At 36.6% G+C, this 22,909-nt stretch overlaps 1 protein-coding gene across 1 annotated transcript; it reads right to left on the bottom strand.

The window, feature by feature from the left end:
• Positions 1-1,658: 1,658 nt before the first annotated feature.
• LOC140153567 (tetratricopeptide repeat protein 8-like) lies at positions 1,659-22,909 on the bottom strand. Its single transcript, XM_072176346.1, has 12 exons — positions 22,809-22,909; positions 14,293-14,424; positions 13,837-13,957; positions 12,273-12,493; positions 11,261-11,350; positions 9,582-9,712; positions 8,492-8,690; positions 6,918-7,057; positions 6,125-6,299; positions 4,821-4,943; positions 3,399-3,482; positions 1,659-2,008 (listed from the first exon to the last, which is right to left on the bottom strand). Exons 2-12 carry the CDS (start codon positions 14,392-14,394, stop codon positions 1,892-1,894), a joined length of 1,503 nt encoding a protein of 500 aa, XP_072032447.1. The 5' UTR covers positions 14,395-14,424; positions 22,809-22,909; the 3' UTR covers positions 1,659-1,891.

Raw genomic sequence — 22,909 nt, 5'->3', positions numbered from 1 at the left:
TTCTAACAGAATGTTATTTAACTGTTGACAAAATATTTTGTAAAAATGTTTGCCCAATGTAATTTATAATACCGTTTTAAAAACGTATTCATGGTCTTTATAAACCCGATGTGTAGAATAAACGTTTTAATAACATTTTTGTGTTTGCTGGGCTTTTATTTCTAATTATAATGATAATCCCATAAAGGTAAAAAATGAGTAAAGGTAAAAAAATGACTATTTGCTTGTCCATAGAACACCTTTAATAGATGGGTGGATAAGCGTTTTTGTTTCTTTTTCCTTTTTATCCTCTCCAAAAAGGACCACTCACTCGGGTCTACAACTCGTTAAAGACCAGGGGCACAATCTGACTCTTCAATTCTTGTCAGCAACACTTTGTAGCAAACAAACTCCTTTTTAGAATGCACAGGTCAAATTGAAGAGTTGTGATGCTGCAGTTACGTTATATTGGCATATCCAAATGTGGCGAACATGAACTTCATGATTTTGAGACACACAAAAAAAACACCTTTTTTGAGTTTCTTCATGTCAGACGATTTTGTGCAACAGAATAATTAAAGAAATTTGATGAAAATTGTTTAAAGTTTTTAAAAAAAGGTGTTTTGGTCAGAACACTTCCCTTGTCAGACAAGGACAAGCAAACAATCTCTCTTTTTGGCCTAATTGGCCCGTAGACATAAACAAAAATTTGTAAAGTATAAAATGAAACTACTACAATAGTGACACAAGATATTTTCATAATATACATTAAAATTACAATTTTCACACACAATACCTAGACCACATATATGGGACAAATGCCAATGTGTACACATTGTTTTTGTCAAGTTAATGGCATAAATTTATCTTCTAATGCACATCAGCATTATTAATATCAAGAGACACTTTATGGTCAGTTTAACCCCATGAGAACTACCTGCCGATTGGCCAAAATGAATATTGTGTCCAATTTTGAACCAATCAAGGAGGGTATTAATAAGATCATCTGCAAATGCAAGTTTGACCATAAATAGTTTAAAGCCTGGTCATGATTGGCAATTGAAATGAGCATTTCATGTTATCAACCAATCAGAAATGTTGTTAGATGACCAGTAGTGTCCAGGGAGTTTAAAGGCACTTGATTTGCATACTCAGGCAAGTACAGTATGTCCCAAAAAAGAGGTTACATGTAGAAAATGATTTTGCAATAATGCCATTTTTTCAGATATTATAATTATTTATTTACTCTTCCTGAAAGTGTCTGCTAAGTTTCAACTCTGTATCTTAAAAGTAACTTCTGAGGGAAAGACGCCTGGGGTGTTAAGAGTGACCAAACCAATAATACCATCAAATATCGCACAACAAAAGTTGAACAGAAGCTTGCCTTTGTTTTCAGTTTTTTGTTACTATTTTATTTTTCTCTGATTTTTTTATGGTTGAAATTCTAGCACAAAAAACACATTGACAAATTAAATATTGCACATTTGAATTTAACTAAGAAATTTATGATTCTCTGTTCATGAGAATAACATACTGTGTCTGTCATGCTATGAGTGGGCCCACTCAAATGTCCTGCCTAATGCAGTTATATTGAACCTTGTGTTGCATTATGTCTTGTAAACAGTTTGCTCAGCAATACAGGCTAAGTATGCAAATTGTGAACTTAACATTCACATAGATTATGCAATGAAAAAGAAATTGTTGACATTAACTTTATTTAAAAAAATCTACATGTAACCTTTTTTGGGACACCCTGTATTTCATGATTTCTCATTTTCCCCATGACTTAGTCCTCTCTGTTAGCCCATAACTGTTTAACTATTGGCACCTGGCACCCACTGGCTACCTATGGGTAATAATCTTGCACTGCTGAGTGGCTATTCACATTGTTCACATCATACTTGATAGTATTTTATAGTATAGCAAAATGTTTTCTAAGTTGAGCCAGGAGATCATTAGAATCACAATGTTCTGGGTATGCTTCTACTGCCTCCTTAGCTGCCCTATAGCTGCTCTGTAAATCACCAACCTGTGCAAAGAAACGGAAAAAAAAATGATAGAAATCTTTAAAGGGCGTCTCTGGCAATCATAACATTATGCAATGATGTAATGGTTATTTGTGCTCCATTGTCATCAGCCTTCATTGTATTACTGTGACGTCATTGCACTCGACAATTTCAGCGCCTGGGATTTTGAATATCGCATGCTAAGAGACGGATGTTTTTATTCGTTTTTATGATCACTATGAGTTTGTTTTAAATAAAACCATGTGATTTGGGCTTGATAATTATTTTTCTTACATACAAGGCATAATGTTGTGATTAGAGGAGACTTCTTTTAACAACAGTTGCTATTCGCAAGGATTCAAGGTACATGACTTTGCAACGTTTTATCAGATGTGACTGGAATTCAAAGTTGCCTACTCAAACTTAGAAATGGGAACAGTTCATTAGTCTGAAGGTTTGTAAATTTGATTTAATTTTAATTTAATTTTGTAAACGGTTGAAGTTTGGGTTGAGGGCATGATAGGCATAAAGTAAGAATAATATTAGGGTTAGGATCAGTGGCGTAAATTTCTTTTTGACATTGGGGGGGATGGGGTCGGAAAAAAATTCTTGAAGTATAGCGATCCAGCACCTTTTGGTGACAGAATAAGTGTATGGTACAACTGCGCGTGAAAATTTTTGCCATTTTAAAGCTAAACTGATGAAATATTGTGCAAAAGCGGAATAAATTTGCGTGTAGCGCTAAAAATTTTGCACTTTGGGGGATAAAATGGCCAAATATGAGGTTAATTTGGTCAGAAACCCACATACAGGCATCAACATTGGGGGGGGGGGGTGATTGTATGGACCATCCCCCCTGACAAAATATTGGGGGGGGGGATTTATCCCCCATCCCCTGGGATCTACGCCTGTGGTTAGGATTAGGGATAGAGCCAGAGTTAGGATTAGAGTCAGGTTTGTTTAGGGTTAAGGTTAGGTTTAGGATTAGGACTTAGGTTATAGGGTGAAATTTAGGGTTCGGGTAAGGATTTGGGTTTATAACAGAGTTATTGTATTTTGGAACTAATGACCCTTTGGACTATCGACCTGTAACCTTATAATACCCATGTTGGACCTCTTCCCATATCCATGTCCCGTCTTATTTGATTGGCATCCCTTGAAGTTAGTAGCCTCTGAGCACTATTGGGCTTTGCCTGGCTTCAGCCAAATGTTATGAATAAAATGTTGTCTCCATACATATTTAATATTGTTAACACTTCATCATTGTGGACAACCTACATTTTTGTAGCTTGATAGATGATAATCATTTTTTTCTTTTCATGTGGAACCATCCAAACCAAACAGTTTTATCATACATATTTGCTGGAGCCTGATAAATAAGTATAAAAAAAAAAAAATCCCACGATCACTCACCTGATCTGAAAGTGATGCAAAGTTGTAATGTGACTCAAACATGTGTGGTGCTATACCCTGTGCTGCCTGAAAGAATGCTCTTGCCTAGAAATAAACAAACAAAATGGTCTCATTCAACTTATCTCTCATACATCTTCTTCTTCATTTACTTTGGAAGTTATTTATATTTAATTGCACTGCACAGTGACCATATGCCTCAAGAGAACAAGATGATACACCGATATTCCAATCAATTTATTCATTGCAGCTAAAAAAAAAGAGGCAAGTAAGATCTCCAAGCACCTGAATTTAAGACCAAATGTCTGGGACAACATATTCTGACATCTGTTAGTGTCTAGGCTTCAAATCATTTGTTTTACTATATACCAGGTGGCGAATGGCATGATCGAGCCGGCAACTTGTGAAACCGCCCGGCCGTATGGCATTTTCCATATACTCGGTTAGTTTTGTGGGGTTCATTATCGAACCCCAACGGTTTTAGCTTGTATTTATATTATTTATTAACATAGGCCTATTTGTGATGCAATTACACGGTTGACGATGGAAAATTTACTGAATTTAGAGAATGCAATGCGACCACCACCTGATATACTAGACTACACTAGCAGCCGAATGTATTTTGCACACAATCAGAAACAAGGCTTCAAATCATTTGTTTTACTATATACCAGGTGGCGAATGGCATGATCGAGCCGGCAACTTGTGAAACCGCCCGGCCGTATGGCATTTTCCATAGTTTTGTGGGGTTCATTAATTATCGAACCCCAACGGTTTTAGCTTGTATTTATATTATTTATTAACATAGGCCTATTTGTGATTCAATTACACGGTTGACGATGAAAATTTACTGAATTTAGAGAATGCAATGGGCTATTCCAGTTGAAATCCACACTCCCCCTGTGGAAGATTTTGGAAATATGTTCCACAGGGGGAGTATGTTTTTTAAATGTAATTGGTCAAAGTTAATCATTTTGAAACCCATACTCCCCCCGTATAATGGCTTTGCCTATATATTCCACAAGTGGAGGGAGTATTTCAAATGGAAGTTACCCAATTGTCTATTCTATTCAAAATTCATACTCCCTCTGTGGAAGACTTTAGCTAAATCTTCCACAGGGGTAGTGTGCATTTTAAATAGAATAGCCCAATGCGACCACCACCTGATATACTAGACTACACTAGCAGCCGAATGTATTTTGCACACAATCAGAAACAAGGATGTAAGAAGCTGGTGGACACACTGCATCCTTGGTAAAATATTTCAAATTGGGACAGGAAACTATTACACTTAATGTCAATATTTTTTCAATGACAGTTGCCTCCTCGGGACAATCAGACATGTTGTATGCCTGATCAGCAAACACTTTAGGTGACTAGTGTTTATATGGTTTTAAAATGGATTACAGAAATGTGCAAACCTACCTGGTCTAATCTTCCCTTACGTAGTTCCAATACACCCAGGTTATTGTACGCTTCAGCATGATCATTATTTGAAGCTAATGCCAACCGACAACACTGATGTGCTAATGTAGAATCACCAATACCCTGAAATAGTCAATATATTGCAGATTGATGTTCAGTGGTGCGTTATGAAAACAATACATGTATATACATTTTGGACAGGGAGCGAGCCCCGATGGTTTGAGAGCGGAGACAAGGAAGCCATCCACATCAGGGCCAACCAACAATCTCTGAATAAAGACGGAGGGCACTACAAGCTACCGAGGGTCTATGAACCAATCATTACGCCACACTTCAAGGATGCATGATCGCATTGATCAGGTTATTCCACTGACAAAGGCTGTAGTAGTAGCAACTGAAAATTACGGGGTAAATATATTTGTATTGAGATCGAGCGTTAAACCTTTAGTAACTTATAGTTTAACTGGGGAGCCAGAATACCAGAAAGCCTTAACTCTTTTGCTTATAACTTGAGAATGGTTTGTCACAAGTAGGTCAAACTATACTTTTTCCAAATCATCCAAATGAGAGGAATACATTGGTATGGTTTAAAAATTAATGTGAAACCTCAAATCCTAACAGAACCATTTGAAGAGAACAAGAAATCATTATAAAATCATAATATGAGTTTCAAACAACCCCAATCCCTCGCATCAGGTCAATGTCTTTGCCCTCCATGTGTGTACCTCAAGTAAATATGTGACCATCCATCTCAAACCGCTCGTAAAGTCGGCAAATTGTATTTCGAGTTACAGTGCAAAATATGCATAGAGGTTGTATTCATATGTCCCTAATATTTGTCCGACATGTTTCTCATTTTAGTCCAGTCAAACACCAATCTTTAATCCTATTATTGAAGAGGATAATAATATACTTATGTATAGCATTAGTAAAAAGCTTAAGTCTTTGTTTGCTTTGGCTAAATCCAGTTCAAGTGGTGGGTTAACCAACAATTAACAATGAGGGGACATTCCTGAACCTCGTTCGGTTGGGGATGATTTGAAGTGACCGCCAATTATGACCATTTGGTATTTAATACCAGCAATGTTGAAAAGAAGAAATAATGTAGTGCCAAAATAATGTACCCTTTTACTGAAGGAGCAAAGTTTAACAAGTTATAACTCCGCTTCTGGATATCGTTTGAAGTCAAATGATATATCATTGTAAATCTTATGATATATATTTTCTAAACATGGAAGAAAACTAATTTGACCATGGGCCGACTTTACGAGCGTTTCCACCTGGACAGTCACATATACGCTTACCATAGCCACCTGGCCGACATTGTACCAGATATCAGCTGTTGTCATATCATCTGTTGACAGGGAGATGGCTCTCTCAAAGGAACTCAAAGTCATATCATACTGCTGGGCATAAAAACAGCACAGCCCAAGATTGTTAAACAGCTCTGCATTGTACACACCCATTTGCAGTAATCGTCTGAAAAAAAAAACACCCAAAAAACACACATAAACAAACAATTACTGGTGAAAAAATTATGTTTATTACAAACAATTACATTTATTTCTTTTTTTTGCAGTAAGGGACACTATCCACAAGCCTCAGCACACTTTACAGGTTGTCGCTGATCACTACAGCCCATATCGTTCCATAAACCACTTAACAACAACATAGGGACTTTGAGGCAAACAAGAGTGCACACCATAGACATTCCACAATTGACCGTCGCAACCAGGATTAGCTCCCCGAGTTTTGTACAGGTTACAATGAGACAATTAGCAGTAAGGTCCTTGTCCAGGGGAATTTCAAGCGAACTCAATTTTTCACGAGAGCGTACTAAACCACCGCTAGGGTTTGATCACGCAACCTCTCACACCATAGTCGAACGCCTTACTGATTGAGCTAACTTGATTTTTGTAACCAATCATATGTCAGCCCATCCCTCTACACTCTTAGAAAGCCCGGATCAACTTTGATCTGGCCTGGAATCAAATACGGTTTCATACACATATCCCGGCCCATTCTACAACTTTTACAAGAAGGCGCATGTGTGTGTATTTCAGACTGCTTTACATGTTGTCAATGTGAATAGTTTACCTGTAATATCTGAGAGCAATTTCAGGTTGGTCTGTGTAGAAGTGAAAATTAGCTATGCAGGCTATGGCTTCTATATGGGTGTTGTCCTGGTGTAAAACATCCTTGTAGAACTTAACCGCATTAGTCATGTCATTCATTCCCTGCAATTGAATAAAATGATTAATTTAGTTACGCATATAGCAGAATGAATTAGAGAATAAAAGTATTGTTTTTAGCCGCTGTTGTGCATCTATCGTCTCATATAACACAAATGACATCATTATTTTAAGTAAAACTTTCATTTTTAGCACTGTTCCCAGTACAATCTCCCTTTACATCGGATATATTTCTACTTGTTTAAGGGATCTAGAATGAGCGTTTATGGCGTTTCGACAGTATTTTTTGTGGGACATGAGAGCACCTCAGACGTATCAAATTGCATTCTGAATCTGAAGCATGTCTTTCTGATATCAAATAATTTTGATTTTTGAAATTCACAATATAATACAAATTTTATGACAAATTATTAAAATTTGATATTTTTCAAATTTTTGATATATAACAGTCCTCGAAATAAATTTTATAAATCTAATGATATATTCTTAAAGTGTATGTAGCTGGGAGGAAAAGCCGACGATCAATTGAAAATTTTGACCTTTTATATTGAAGATATGGATTTTTGTCCCAAAAGACCTATTTTTTTTTTTGTGTTTTGGGAAAAAAATCCATATCTTCAATACGAAAGGTCAAAATTTTCAATTGATCGTCGGCTTTTCATCCCATCTACATACACTTTAAGTATAAATCATCAGATTTTTAAAGTTTACTTCAAGTACTGTTAAATATCAAAAATATCAATTTTTAATGATTTGCCATAAAATATGTATTACATTGCATGTAATTTCAAAAATCAAAATTATTTGATATCAGAAGGACATTCTTCGTATTCAGAATGCAATTCGATATGTCTGATGTGCTCTAATGTCCCACAATAAATACTGTCCAAACGCTCATACCCTTCCCTTAAATAAATACATGAAACAACATACATTACTGAAGTATACTCACATATAATTAAGAAAGTGAGGAATTTTTAAGAAAATCATAAAAACTTTTCCTACCAGTTTGAAAGGTTAAAATCACAGATATAAGTATAAGTGGCCTGATGAGACTTTGCAGACAAATGCGGGGAAAAGGCACTTGAATATAAAGCCTAAAACAGGCTAAAAATAAGGCCTAAAAAAATTATTTGATTGGCGTAACATGAAAAAAAATTAGGGTAGGTCGGTCGGCAATTTAAATTTTTTTTTTACATGCATTTTAAGCTGAAAATCATGAATTTTTTCTTTTTTTATAAATTTTAATCTTTTTTTGATTTTTTTATTCATTTTTAAAAAAAAAATAAGAAAAAAAGTCTAGGGTCGGGCCTATTTTTAGGGTCGGTCGGGTTACGCCAATCAAACATTTTTTTTTTTTTTTTAGGCCTAAATAAAAGTGCAGATATTTAGAGTAACAAAATGCCTGAAATGACTGAAAACTTACATCCCTGTACAATACAACATAACAAACCCTTTTGGATTTCACATAGAACTGACCTCATATATTCTAGCAATACCAGTTAGTAAAGTAGTCTCCCCAGGGAATTTCTCCAATCCTTGTTTGTATACATCAATAGCTGTCAAGGGTTGATCCAATCTCACATACACCTTGCACAGATATAGGTAACTATCTACTGTGTCTTGATGCTTCAGAGCTGATTTGAATTGCTTCTCTGCATCACGATACAAGCCAAGTCTGGAAAGATATATGAAGCAAAGTGAAGTTAAATTTATTTAAACAGATATTTGCCCTTTGCACGGATCCACCATCTTGCTACCAGAATGAGGTTCTCCCTGCAAAAAGTGTTTTTTTTTCTAGCGCTTTTCTAGCAATGCGCCAGAAGGCTTTTTTCAAAGCGAACATGGTAATTAAAGCACGACAGGTGTATGCACATGCAACACACACTTTATGGGTAGAACCTCGTTTTGAGATAACCGTTTAAAGGGTGAATAGACACTTAGAGCTTAATGATTGATTTTGTAAGTGAAGTTGGAATTAATCATTCAATAGAGTGGAAATTATTTATGTATTTAGATGTCGACTTCTATCGATCTGCCACAGATAGAGCAAGATATAGTGAGTATTCTAGCCTTGATTCAAGACTTCTGCCTTTTTATCCTTCTTCTTTCTACCCTTTCTTTAAAATCATTTTCACCCAGATTTTTGACCTGCTAAATTGTTTGACCTGGTAAATTTTGCTCATATACACAATCTTTATGTACAGATACAAGTACCAGTATCTCTGACACACAAATACTTGTCCTAGATTCCAGGCTATATAATGATAAGCCTGTGAATTAGGCTATTCAAATTCAAATCCACACTCCTCTGTGGAAGATTTAGCTAAAGTCTTCCACAGAGGGAGTATAAGTTTTGAATAGAATAGACAGTTGGATAACTTTCATTTGAAATACTCACTCCAGCTATGGAAAATACAGGTAAAGCCATAATACAGAGGGAGTATGGGTTTCAAAATGATTAGCCCTGACAATTACATTTGAAAAACATACTCCCACTGTGGAAGATATTTCCAAAATCTTCCACAGGGGTAGTATGGATTTTAAATGGAATAGCTCATTGTCCTACCTGTAGTAGCATTTTCCAAGTTGTACTTTCCACCAATAATCTTTAAACTGTGATGCCTCTGTTGCCAAGGCAGCCAACTCCAATGCATTTCTCACATCATTCTCATGGTGAAAGATGTACTCAAACAGGGCCTACAAAATAAACATTTAAAGCCAACACAAAAGTTTATATATCTCAGTTATATCTCATGAAGTCATGGCAAGAGGCAAAATGTGATTAGGCCAAAAAAAAAAGAGGTCTGTTTGCCCTTTCAGCTCAAAATTTATTGGGTCGGTAGGTCAATCTTTTTTTTTTTTAAAGATCGCAAAGTATTCCATGGTATCTACAGCTTAATTCCTATGGACTATTTGGTCAATGAGAAAAACTTACAGTTATTAATTCTAGCTAATTTGCAGGCACAGGTTGTTGTGTAAGACATTTGGGTCGGTCGGGAAAGGGCAATTAAACCTTTTTTTAAGGCCTTATTAACAATACTTTCACCTATAAATGTTACACAGTAGTTCAACAGAAATTAACAATAATGCACCAACATGATTGCATATTTTATACATATTGTGAGTGAAGCTTTTTTGTTGCCCAAGTGGTATTAAAATAAGCAGCCATGTCGGGTGCAGAGTTATTAATTTCTAATGAACCACTGTGTAACATGATTGAATCCTTTCAAGAACGAAATCAAGATCGTCTAATTCCCTTGATTATTTCATGAGGAATGTCATTGCCACTCAACTTTGCAAGAATTTCAGGTTTTAATGTTGATTTCTCTGCTTATATCAGCAATAAAATGGCATTCAACAACTCTACCTATACCTTAATACAGGATCCGAGTGTTGTTAATCGATGATGAATCCACACTTTTCCAGTAGCGTATACCTGAATGCATTTAATGTAAGCACCCATACACGTATGCCATAAAATTTGTCATGCCTGGAACTTGTGTGTTCATTTTGAATTCAGTTGGAGATAGTAGCTAAATATTGCCATTCTATTCCGTAGTTTTATGGCTAATATAAACAGGGAAATCAATGATCTTCTTGTAAGTTTGAGTGGCAATGACTAACTGGCATTCTCATGAAATAATCATGTTCTTTTGTTGTTGAAAGGGATTCAATCATGTTTCCTCATTGTTCATCACCGCGTCTGACGCATCTGCAGGTTTACTTAGCTCGGACTGGCCTTGCGAAGTGAACCACACAGACGACACGAACGCATCGTTGTTAAACGGTGATGAACAACAGTGAAACATGATTGAATCCCTAAATGTATATTAGCTGCTTCATCCAAAATACTGAATTCGACATGTAAGCGTGTATACACACACAAGTTCTAGACATGACAAGTTTTATGCATTCACACGTCAGCACACTTCCGTTAACTTGCGTTTGGGTATATGCTACTGTAAACGTGTGGATTTATCACAGTTTAACAGCGGTTAGCTCCTGTACAGATATAGGAAGAGTTGTTGCATCATCAATCAATCAGAAAATTTATCTTAAAATTGACAGTGGATAAACCTAAACATAGTAGGAAAGAAAACGAGCAAGGTACACTCGTTTTCTTTCCTGTTGTTCATATTCAAGGTATCCTCTTGTATCATTTATTGATCCTTGATGTGTTTTGTGTCCTTGTCCGTTGGATTCACCATTACCCACTTTTTCTAAACATAGTACATAAGAGCCTACCTTGGCTAGATTGGGTCTTGCAGCATACTTGGAAAAGTTTAACCTTGCTAAATTGATGAATGGACCATCTGGTGTGGACAACATAGAAGCCTGTGAAATAGAAGAAGGGTATCAACATAATAAAATGAATGTTCTAAAGTACAAAATGATAATTCAAGTAGATATTTACATAAAACAATGCATTATATTTCCTGAATTGAACACATGTAAGTAATGTATGGAGATCTTTTATGGAGATCTTCCAAAAATAACAACAAGATCAGGGAAAGAAGAACCCGGTTTGTTGGCCACTGTTCCAGAAGTGAGGAGCCCGCATCAAAAATGGTTCATTGGATACCCAAGCATGGGAGGCGAAGACCTGGAAGACCTGCTCTGACCTACATTGACATTCTGGAAGATAACACTGGACTGGAGGCAGCAGACTTCAAGACAGCAATGGAGGACAGAAAGTTGTGGAAAGCCATCACAGTTCGAGGACATCACTCAAATTAATCAAGTAATGTATAGGCTACCAGAGGCTCTTTAGTTGCTTTCTTTTAATGCTCATAAAGTTATGTCTGATTAACAAAAGCATTTAAAAAACAAGTTGGGCCACTTTTGACTTTGTCCACGTTCATGCATATCAAGCTTGTTGCACCACATAGTATTGAGTGTTACATTGTTCACATTGAAACGTCTAAGTGTCAAGAGACATTAACCCCAGATGGACTTTAAATGTCCTTGCAATCAGGAGTGGTGGGTGGGAGAAAAAAATCTTTAGGACTTGTCTGTGTGAATGTTGACAGAATAATGGTGGTACGCTTATACAAATAGAATCAATCCTTGCCACTGATTCGCCCCATGAATACTGATGGTGCCATGACAAACAAACAGACAAAGCGCACGTAGCAACCCATATCGATCTCAACAAAATATCGATATACATCGGGATCAAACCAAATGTTATGTGCATCTGCACCAGAACCCTGCCACAAGCAGAATGGAAGAAAATGTCCTGATCACATCTACTTACTGTTCCCAGCCTGACAAATCTCCCCGAAGCACTTGTGACTGGTCGTGCTGTGTGAGCAGTCCTGGGTGTCCTGATGGCTTGTTCCATGGTCCCAGGACGACCGGATTGAGTACCCGGTCTGACAAAGCCACTCAGAGGACGGCCTGATTGGGATACAGGTCTGAACCCTGCACTTGGTGCACCTTGACCTGTGCCTGGCTTCTTCAGTGATGTTCCTGGACCTGTGTATATGAGAAAGGTAATGCAGATATCTAAAGCCACAATATCTCTGTGATACGAAAAAACAGCAAAATTCACAGAATTCGGGGTTTGCACACGGAAATTTGAAAATGCCACAAAATAGTGTAAAACTGTGCAAAATGTCTAACTTTTGTGTTGATTTGCAAACTAAAACAAAGAAAAGTGATTATTTAGCAGTAATCAGCCATTAAACAATCCATTCTAGCATTAATTCCAGGCCTACGATGCAAGATTCTGGCCATACTACAGTAAAAGACAAAATACCCTTTTAAAACATGTTTGTTTTAACTTTTCAGTGCTTTCAGATGACATCAATTGTTAGAAATGGACCACCCACCTTTAATATGAGAATTCACAAGTTTGTGAAGGTTGTCAGAGTTCACAAGAACAAAATTTGACTTCATTATGCTCATAACTCAAAACCGATTGATTGTACTGAGACTGAGTTACCAAGTGTGGGCTAATCCAGTTGAAATCCATACACCCCTTATGGAAGACATGACATTGAATCTTCCACACAGGGAGTGTGAATTTCAAATGGAATTACTCATTCAGTGTCGTCTGCTCCACAATGGGCTATTCCACTTAAAATCCATACACCCCCTATGAAAGACATGACCTTAATCTTCCACATAGGGAGTGTGAATTCCAAATTGGTTACCTGAATGTGTGGCTCCATATGAAATCTACACCCCCTGTGTGGGATACTAAGGTCATGACTTCCATAGGGGGTGTTGGATTCAAATGGAATCGTCCAATGTCATTATTGTGGCATCACATGTTGACTGTACGTTCAAATATAGTTCTTACCCACAACCAGATGCTAAAAATATATATTATTAATCATCAAAATAACATATCATTAACCATATCAATTTAACAGGAAAACTGTCTACATTATATTTACATTAGGCCAAAAAATTACGTTTGGTTGCCCTCCTCAACCGACCGAAAAAAATTAAAAATATTGGGTCAGGGTTTTTTCAATCACTTTTTTAGAAGAAATCTTAAATTTGGACAGTATCAACGACATTTTATATTTGTTATTCACTTATTTTATTTATTAAATGCATATTTGATTAAAAACAAGCGGTACTTCCATTTCAATTCACTCCAAAAACGCACAATTTTTCACCGTAAAATGATCAAGCATTTGTCAGTACCAGCCTTTTCAAAACAGAGGAAAAATGAAGGAAGAGCCCATGAAAAAAATAAAAAATAAAGATCAACCTACCGACCCTCCAAATTTTAGTCTTGGAAGGGCAACCAAACATTTAATTTTTTTTGCCTTATTGTAAGGAAAGAGAAATGGTGCATGACTAACGTGTAACATTAGCAATGGAGTTATCATCCATCAGCATTTCAGCAATTCCTTCTTCGTCCACTTCTACTTCATCAATGTAAACTTGCTCTGTAAGTGCTCTTGTTTTCAGAGACCATGCTGCCTATTAAAAGAGAAAGAGTATGTAAAGTATAAGTAAGCCATTTGGTCTGTGTGTGTGTGAGGGGGTCACGTGGGGTGTGATGTGTGTGTTTTTGTAAACACCAGCAAATGTGGACATGCAATTGAGGTTGTCCATGGTTCCTGGACAATATTTTTAGATCAAAAACAGCATGTAAACGCATAAACAACCCAGGGGGCCACTGGTCATTGACCATGGATCATGGATCAATCGGCCCTCATTATCGGGTGATTGACTGCTTGTACGCGATCTGTTATCTTTTTCATCCATGATGGGTAGATAGATCTGTTATCTTTTTCGTCCATGATGGCAAGTACCTGATCATATGGATTTTTCTGCAGTAACTCTGTGCATATATTGACACAATCATCAAATTTTCTTCTTCTGAAGAGACTGTGTGCCATGTATAATGGATCCATGCTGATGTTTCTTCAAATGATGACCTTATCCTGGATTAAAAACAAACAAATGAAACAACAAATTCAAAATAATTATCATAATATTTTACCATTATTGTAGACCTATTATTATCACAGGCCTACAATATATTTAAAATAAACTTACTTTAAAAATTTAATTTAAATATATTTTTAAAAACCTATGAGTGTTTCCTTTAAGTATAGACAACATTATTTATGTCGGTTTCCTTTACAAATCTTTTCTTTTAAATTTCTATGTAAATATGCATTGTGCTTGCCCCCAGTTTAGGCCAATTTGGCTGACTAGCAAATGTGTCAACTATTAAGGTTTGCCTGTCAAAATACCTGAATTTATACTCGATCGCCGAGCGATTGCGATGAAACGCTTTTAGAAAGCGATGGGCAATCGCCAAATTTTGAGATCCATCACTCGTCGCTTTAGCATAAATACTTATATTTCACGGCGATAGCGATTGCAGATGACAATTAAAATATTCTAAATGCAACAAAATACATTTTTAAAACATCAGTTGCTATCAATAATTATTGTTTTGAATTAATTCATCACCAAAAGTTAATAATCGAGAAAGGTAAATTAATTAGCAAAATAATAGATCCAGTATGATTGGTTGACGCATTCACGTGTCAAGCGATATCACTGGGAAGTTGAGATTTCTTCAACTTGCAAAAGCGACGTCGTTTTAGCCTCAGTGATTTGAATCGATTGATCGACTTGACGCTCTGGAATTGTAAGTAAACACTGAGCATGTGTGAGAATTGATTTTCTGCAAAAGCGATCAAGTATAAATTCACCTTTACCCTCCATCACCAGCACAGCAGTATCGATTGGGGGGCTGTGCAATAATTATAAGCCCCGAGGGTAAAAACGGATTGCCAAAATCGATTGCTCCTCCCTCGGCCCGCCAAAATCGCTGCCCCCCCCCTCTCGCCCGCCAAAAATCTTTGCCCCCTTGCACATGCCAAATTTTGGGATCCCAATTTGCAAACCTTAAATGGTCTAGACTATATACATGTTGCGAGCGCATATTTAAGCATTTCTGTACAGTTTTCCTAAGCCTTTTAAGAGCGTTTTATTTAAAGGGCGCCCCAAGAATGTGTGCCAAAAATCACTTGGCCCCCCTCTGGGCTTGCCAAAAATTGCTTGCCCCCCTCCCTTTTGGCTTGCCAAAAATTTCTTGTCCCCCCAATTTTACCCTCTCCCCAGGGTTCATAATTATTGCACTAAAGTTAATTTTGTATTACTTCCGTGGTCCGGACACGCGCTGGTGAATTGCGATCGCGTAGAAGTGACAAGGTCGCCTACTACGCGCCGCGCCACGCCTACGACCAATGGGTCAACCGGCTTGTTGTCAAGTGCACTGATCACTGATCAGCCAATCAGCGTGATTGTTTATTTCTTCTGTGTGTACGCACAGCTCCGACCACGGAAGTAATACAAAATTAACTTTAAACCCATATTATTACATTTGCTGAGGACAACGGTCAACGCCCTCAAATTTTGTTTAAATTCTGGTTTTTAATGATTGTAATGTACAATAACGATACTCTGCAAAAATCAAGTTTAGGTGCTGTAGTTTTGTCAAAATCCAAGATTTTGAATAAAATGATGGAACCGGTGTTTTATTATTACGATGGAAATAATAGTCGAACACGTATGCACAGTACGTAGACGGCGTGCGGGATACACATACACACACACCCAGAAGATCGTACCGTATTACAACCGCGGGAGTAACATGCATGGGCGCTATAGCTAAAATAATAGATTCTCGATCATGAGAGCTCAATAGGCACGCAATGACAATTGCGTCAGCGTACAGCGCCTATCTCACACGCTTTGGGTCGCGCTGCATTTCCTGTGTGCGTGCACAATCGATCGCGCTATCGTGTCATTCCACTAAACTTGCGACATTACGCAGTGCACGCAGTACATTCATACTCTCATGATCGGGAAATTATTATTTTAGCTATAGTAGTAAATTCCAATTTTCTATGCTTTACGTCGCATGTTCGGCTCAAAATTAAAAAGGGACATATTTGACAATAAAAGCTAACATTTTATGGAAAATAAATACTAATCTATTTACAGAAATGTTAATTGTTATAGCCTGGCCCTAACTAAATATCAGACATAGATAGACATGTCCACGTTGCTTATTATAGAGGGCGACATTCAATCCAAAAAGTTGCGACCACAGTAGCTCACAGTCAATGGCTTAACTGTGTAATCCCCTAGGGAAATCCAAAAATTTGAAATTTGGACACCAGAAACTTGGAGACGTAGTCTAAAAAGTGCTGGTACTTTATCCTTGATACAGAAGTCAGCATGCAGTGAATAAAATGGATCATCATGGTAAAAAATGATGCATTACATGCTTTTTTTGTACAGTAAGTCATTGTAAGGTATTGTCAATGATGGCTGCAGAAAAGTGCAGTTTTTTAAAAATAGACATTTGCCCATAACTTCGCTAATTTTTGACCTACAGACATGGTTGACCCCTCATTTTTTAAGTTAAATAATCACCTTTTTAAACAAAATAATTTCCATGTGAAATATCCTACTTGAAAATTTTGTGAACATGCCTAACATAGACCGTAAGGTACATATTTCGAGGAGCATAACAAACACCAAATTGGTGTCGTATGACCTTTGACATGCATGCATTCTTTTGTCGAGAGTGACATGGTCTTTCACGGCTGTTCGTCCATAGAAACTAGGTTTCTACGCACGCACTAGTCAGCGGTGTTTTGCCGCGCAATTCGAAATCAAAAAAATGAAATTCTCCGAGATGGCGGGAATTTCATCTGGGGCTATAAAAAATGTTTTTGTGTCTTTACCGCTGATTCTTTCGATAAAATAATTCACAAATCCATGTACAAATTGGAAAATAATGAATTTAAAGCTAAAATCTAAAATAATTTTGTAATTATCGGTGATTTCCTACAACATATTTTTCTTGATTTTTAATGTTTTGGGGTAAAAATACCACATTTTCACATGAAAAAGTACATTTTTGAGTAAAATGCTGCTATATAGGTTATGATTATTCAAAAAACATCCATTGCTTTTTCAAAATCCATTTAAATATCAAATGCAAGATTATCAGATTTTTTTAAAGGAAGTGTCAAAAATCCGTGATTTTCATCCATGAATTATCACACATTTTTGGTCATAGATCCTAGGTGTACGTAAACTACTATAAATATGCTACCGCAAAGAATTACCATTGAAAATATTGTCATGAAAAATTAATAATACAGCTGTAGGCCTACATTTCAGTCAAATATAATGATTTTAATATTATAGGGTCTAAAACAGCGCTCACGTCAATGCCCCGCCCGACCACTGCAGATGATGGTCCGGCCATGGTCAGCGCGACGCGGCGACAATAGGCCTACTTTCAGGCAAAGTCGACGGCCCATGCCATAACACAAAAAAATTATAACAATAAGGCTACAACAACAACAACAACAACAACAACAACAACAACAACAACAACAACAACAACAACAACAACAACAACAACAACAACAATAATAATAATAATAATAATAATAATAAATGTAATAACAATAGAAATTTCAATTACATACAACGATAACAATAATAACAATAACGATAATGGGGATGATGATAATAATTAATAAACAATTAGGCCCTATTCCCCTGTTTTCTAATCTCTGCTTAGGCCTATTATATGTACCGGTATTAGATAGGAACGAAATGCTATTGTTTTTTAAAGAATAATATTTCAACAAAATCAATAAAAAATAAAAGTCAATTATTTATTTTTAAAGTTCTTGAAGAGTAAATACTTCCCGTTTTATTTCCACGCCCTGCTTAAAATGACTTGACTAAACTTGATGGAATTGTATAATAGCATTATTACTAGGCCTAGGGCCTAATACTTACCGTATGATGATAAACAAATAAAAATAAAACACGATTTAATTTTAAAAAAAAGAAGAAGGAAACGACATTAATTTATTCTATTCAACATCAACGGATTTAGGCCTACGATCGGTATTATAATTATAGCAACATGTGTAGGCCTACATTTTCATGAATGACGACATGCAGCATAACTTCCCCTCCTTGAATGACCATTAGGCCTATACTATGCTAAAAATCACCTCAACCCGGGGAGGGAGGGATGGTACTAGCTCTAAAAAGGGGATTCCTTCAGTAAGTTGATAAGTACACATATCTATTAGACCTGTGCAAGTATTGCATAAAATAAACTCCAAAAAATAATATGGACCAGATATAGTTGGCTAAAAATAGGCCTAATTAATATGACCCATGCATTCTCATAGGAATATCAGAATTATCGACGCATGGTCAATATAGTCACTGGATTTGTACGAACAAGCCACAAGCATCCACAATAGTAAAAATAATAGTAAGAGCCTATACCTACCCTTTTTCTACCCCTACCCCGGCACCTCAACTGCATGCTCAATTAAGTGCTCATGTAAATCAAGGTCTAGGGGCCTACTATTTTGAGGCCTAAAGAGCAAAATGACAGTTGACTCATATAAATAGCCTATTGGATTTTCGCATCCTTTTTCAAAAAAGTATATGCCTCGGCCTAAACGAATGGGGAGGGGGAGCAGATTTCGCAAGCAGCGATAACATCTGCAAGGGCGGGTTAGGTGAAAAGTTTTATCATAAGCCTACATTATGTTTTCAATGATTTGTTTTGTTTTTTTTAATGAAGTAGGCCTCACGAGGCATGAGACTGCACTTTCCTAAAAAAAACTGAAAATGCGCATGAAATTGGGCAAGAAGTAGGGCCTAAAAAAAAAACAGGCTGAAATTAAATAAAGTTGCTTGTGTGAAATTTTGACTTAAAAAAACTGAATTCAGTTTTAAAACTGAAAATTCTCATGCCTGAAAATATACACATTATTATAATGTACAAAAAAGAACCTATTGCGGTCGGTAAACATGGTAAAGGTCTCACTCCAAAGCTGCAAACTGCAAAATGCGCGCATCATGCAATGATGCACACAAATTTTTCACTTTATTTGGGTTGGTACAATAAAGTTAATCTTGATTTGAAACAGGCCCAAAGGCAAAATGTATTCTTACATAACACATTTTAGTCAATTTTGTCCCAGGCAGGGCCTAACATCTAGAGCCAGGGGAAAACTTGCATAAAAGTGAAATTCAATAGTGCGTTTAACATAGCCCCTGAGACTTTGCATTGTGTGGGCCGTTATACTAGTCTACAAAGCCACCATATTGGCTCGTGAGGCCTATATCATGAGCATGGCCTGATTTTGTGGTCATCTGGTAAGCCTATATGAGGCCTTTTTTATTAAGGTCAATTTTGGTACCTAGGCCTATGGCCAATTTGGGTTTTCTCAAATTTTGTCCGCCAAAAAGAATATTGTCCTCAGTCATCATGTCAGTGGCTAAATTTGTGAATTTATTTCAAATTTAACACGGAATATATTTTGTCCTGACGCTTATAAATGCAGGTGTTCAAATTTTTTGAAAATGGTTAGCGATGTGAGCTCAATAAAAAAAAAACAGACCGATTTCAGACTATTATTATACAGGCGGAACAATACTCTAATTTCTATTCTTCATATTTATATTATCCTCCTCTTTCCCGGCTCTTCCCCTGGGGCGCTCTTCTCATTTCCTGTTATATTCTTCTTCCTTCTCTTTTCCTTTTCCATTTTCCTGTTCCGCTTCCAATTATCTTCCCATAACCCGACGGACAAATTGCTCAAGCGCATGCATGACTAAGCCTACAGGAAGTTTTTCATGAAAAAACGGACATTTTGATGAGAAACGGCCAAAATGAAAAGAATGTAAATTTTCTCATGTTTTTTGGATGAGAAAAAAGTAATGTTTGTGGTTAGCTCAATTTACTGGGGACTAGCATATCTCACTAGTTTCAATGAGAAAATAATGATTGACACACACTGACACTACGGTGAGAAAATTAAATCTCTCTACTAACAGCAATTAAAAAAAAATCTTACCATTTTGGCCGTTTCTCATCAATATGTTCTCATCAATATTTTCTCATCCAAAACTTCCTCTAGTGAAAGTGTCCGTTTTAGGCTTGCAGAAATATGTTTCTGCTTTTATATAGGCCTAATGATTGTTTTTATATTATATAGGCCTATATAAATGCATGTATGGCTTTTTATTGCTTTTACAGAGAATTATAGGTATGTTAAACGGAGAAACAATATATTTTTTTATAAAAGCGACAGCGGGCCTATAAATTTTTTTGACGTCCGTAAAAACGGAACTTTTAAGCAATAGGCCCTAGGCCTCCGTGCATGAGCCTAAACCTTCCTCGTCATTGTGACAGGGGGGGCTACAATCCAGTATAGCATTTTTGATATATATATTTTTAGAACTTACAACTTGAGATGTAATATTCTCTATGGCCTGGGGCCTATAGGTACTCCTTTAGCCAACAATGATTTGTAGGCAACTTTTAATTATAATAAATCCCTCCCCTATGATATTTGCACACTTGCCGTTATTTTAAAGAAAACGGGTAAAATATAACGTTTAAAGGTATTTATTCAATTTTTCTCACTCAATTCATTCGTGGTAGGCCTACCGGTATTACAATTTTTAACTTCTTTTGTGAAACTTTAACCTATGACCACCACATCCACCGTGATCCGCGGGTGACTATCTTAGCCTGTTATTTGAAAATTGAATGCACGCGCGCGCGACGAAGTTTTTACATGCGTTTTTTAGTACAAGTTGAGAAGGCTGTAATTCAGTATGACATAAATCTTGCACAAGTAATTTCAACGGAATAAATTATGTCAATCGGTATATATGTATTCTGTAATATTGAAATTAACTATATCTTTCACAATTTATTGAAAATAAATGAGTGTTTTGGCATAATCGGAGGTATGTGCAGATTTGAGTAAAAATCGTTCATGTTGTACTTGCACATTTTGAGTAGCCTTTACGCAAAATTATTCAAGCTAAAACGAATGAAAATATATTGTATAATGAATTTGTAATCTCCTTTTAAAGTTACTGCCTTTAGTTTGTCTGTATACTGTAAAAAACGTGTTTTATAAGAGTTTTTGTGTTAGTGTACCTAGCTGTCATGTGGTAATGTTATCAATGCGCGATTAATTGCAATATACGCTCAAACTAGTACAAGCGGCGTGGTATGCGCTTATGTCCGAGATTTGCGTAAGCGCCATGATTGCGAATGTATTTTATTATTGTAATTCACTTTTGAATGTAATGTCCGACCGCGATGTCGTAAAACTATGGAATGGGAAGCAAAGAGGAGAGAGAGGAGGGAGAGAGAAATAAATGGACTCTAACTAGTCTAAGAATTATGGTAAAACTTCGCGTGGTGGTGTGATAATTGTGTGATTTCATAGTTTTATTAAGAAGATAAGCCGGCAGCGAACGTAACATGGTGGCAAGAACGTAACATGGTGGCAGCGGTGGGCATTAAAAACAAATGTATGCATGAAATTATATTTATGCACACAATAAGATGTAAATTTAAATTTAAATGTGCATTTTTGAGATGATTGACACAATCATATAGGAGTTCGGGGAGTGTCATGTGGTAATGTTATCAATGCGCGATTAATTGCAATATACGCTCAAACTAGTATGCAGCGTATGCGCTATGTCCGTGAGATTTGCGTAAGCGCCATGATTGCGTAATGTATTTTATTATTGTAATTCACTTTTGAATGTAATGTCCGACCGCGATGTCGTAAAACTATGGAATGGGAAGAAAAGAGGAGAGAGAGGATGGAGAGAGAAATAAAAGGACTCTAACTAGTCTAAGAATTATGGTAAAACTTCGCCTGATGGTGTGATAATTGTGTGATTTCATAGTTTTATTAAGAAGATAAGCCGGCAGCGAACGTAACATGGTGGCAAGAACGTAACACTAGCGCCTTCATTTACGCTGCGATCTTTTACCTCTTAAACGACTGCGTAAAAAGACTACGCGCGATAAACCTAGTTTCTACTTTCGCGTTGAAACGAACAGCCGTGCTTTCAATTCGTGCCGAGTGTCTTTGACCTTGCCTTGGCAGACTTGACTATCTATGACTATATGCTTCAGTGGTCATGAAAGGATTCAATAGATAACCTCTGCCCCAATAATCCCAAGCTATTGTATGAAACTGCACCTCGAAATATGTATCGTAACAACTCAGTCCTCAAATGATAGTCATATAATGTCCAAAATATAAATGACTGACTATCATGAGGACTGAGTTCCGCAGTCTAACTAACAATGACTAAATAATGGCTTTAACTTTAAGCTTTATCATTATCATGAATTTCAGGATTTAGGTCTGACCAGAATTCAATTGACAAACTGTAGATCACATTATCTGGGTGTATAAAATGGTCTTACTTTATACTTGCCCTGAAAAATCCACGTTATATGCTTTATAAAGCCTTGGTTACCATACACAACCAATGACAACCAACTCGAAAATATTTTTATTTCTGCAA

Source organism: Amphiura filiformis, chromosome 5 (genome assembly GCF_039555335.1).
Source record: "Amphiura filiformis chromosome 5, Afil_fr2py, whole genome shotgun sequence".
Lineage (NCBI taxonomy): Eukaryota > Metazoa > Echinodermata > Ophiuroidea > Amphilepidida > Amphiuridae > Amphiura > Amphiura filiformis.
The sequence above is the reverse complement of the archived record's forward strand: the minus strand, read 5'-3'. Positions and strand labels throughout refer to the sequence as shown.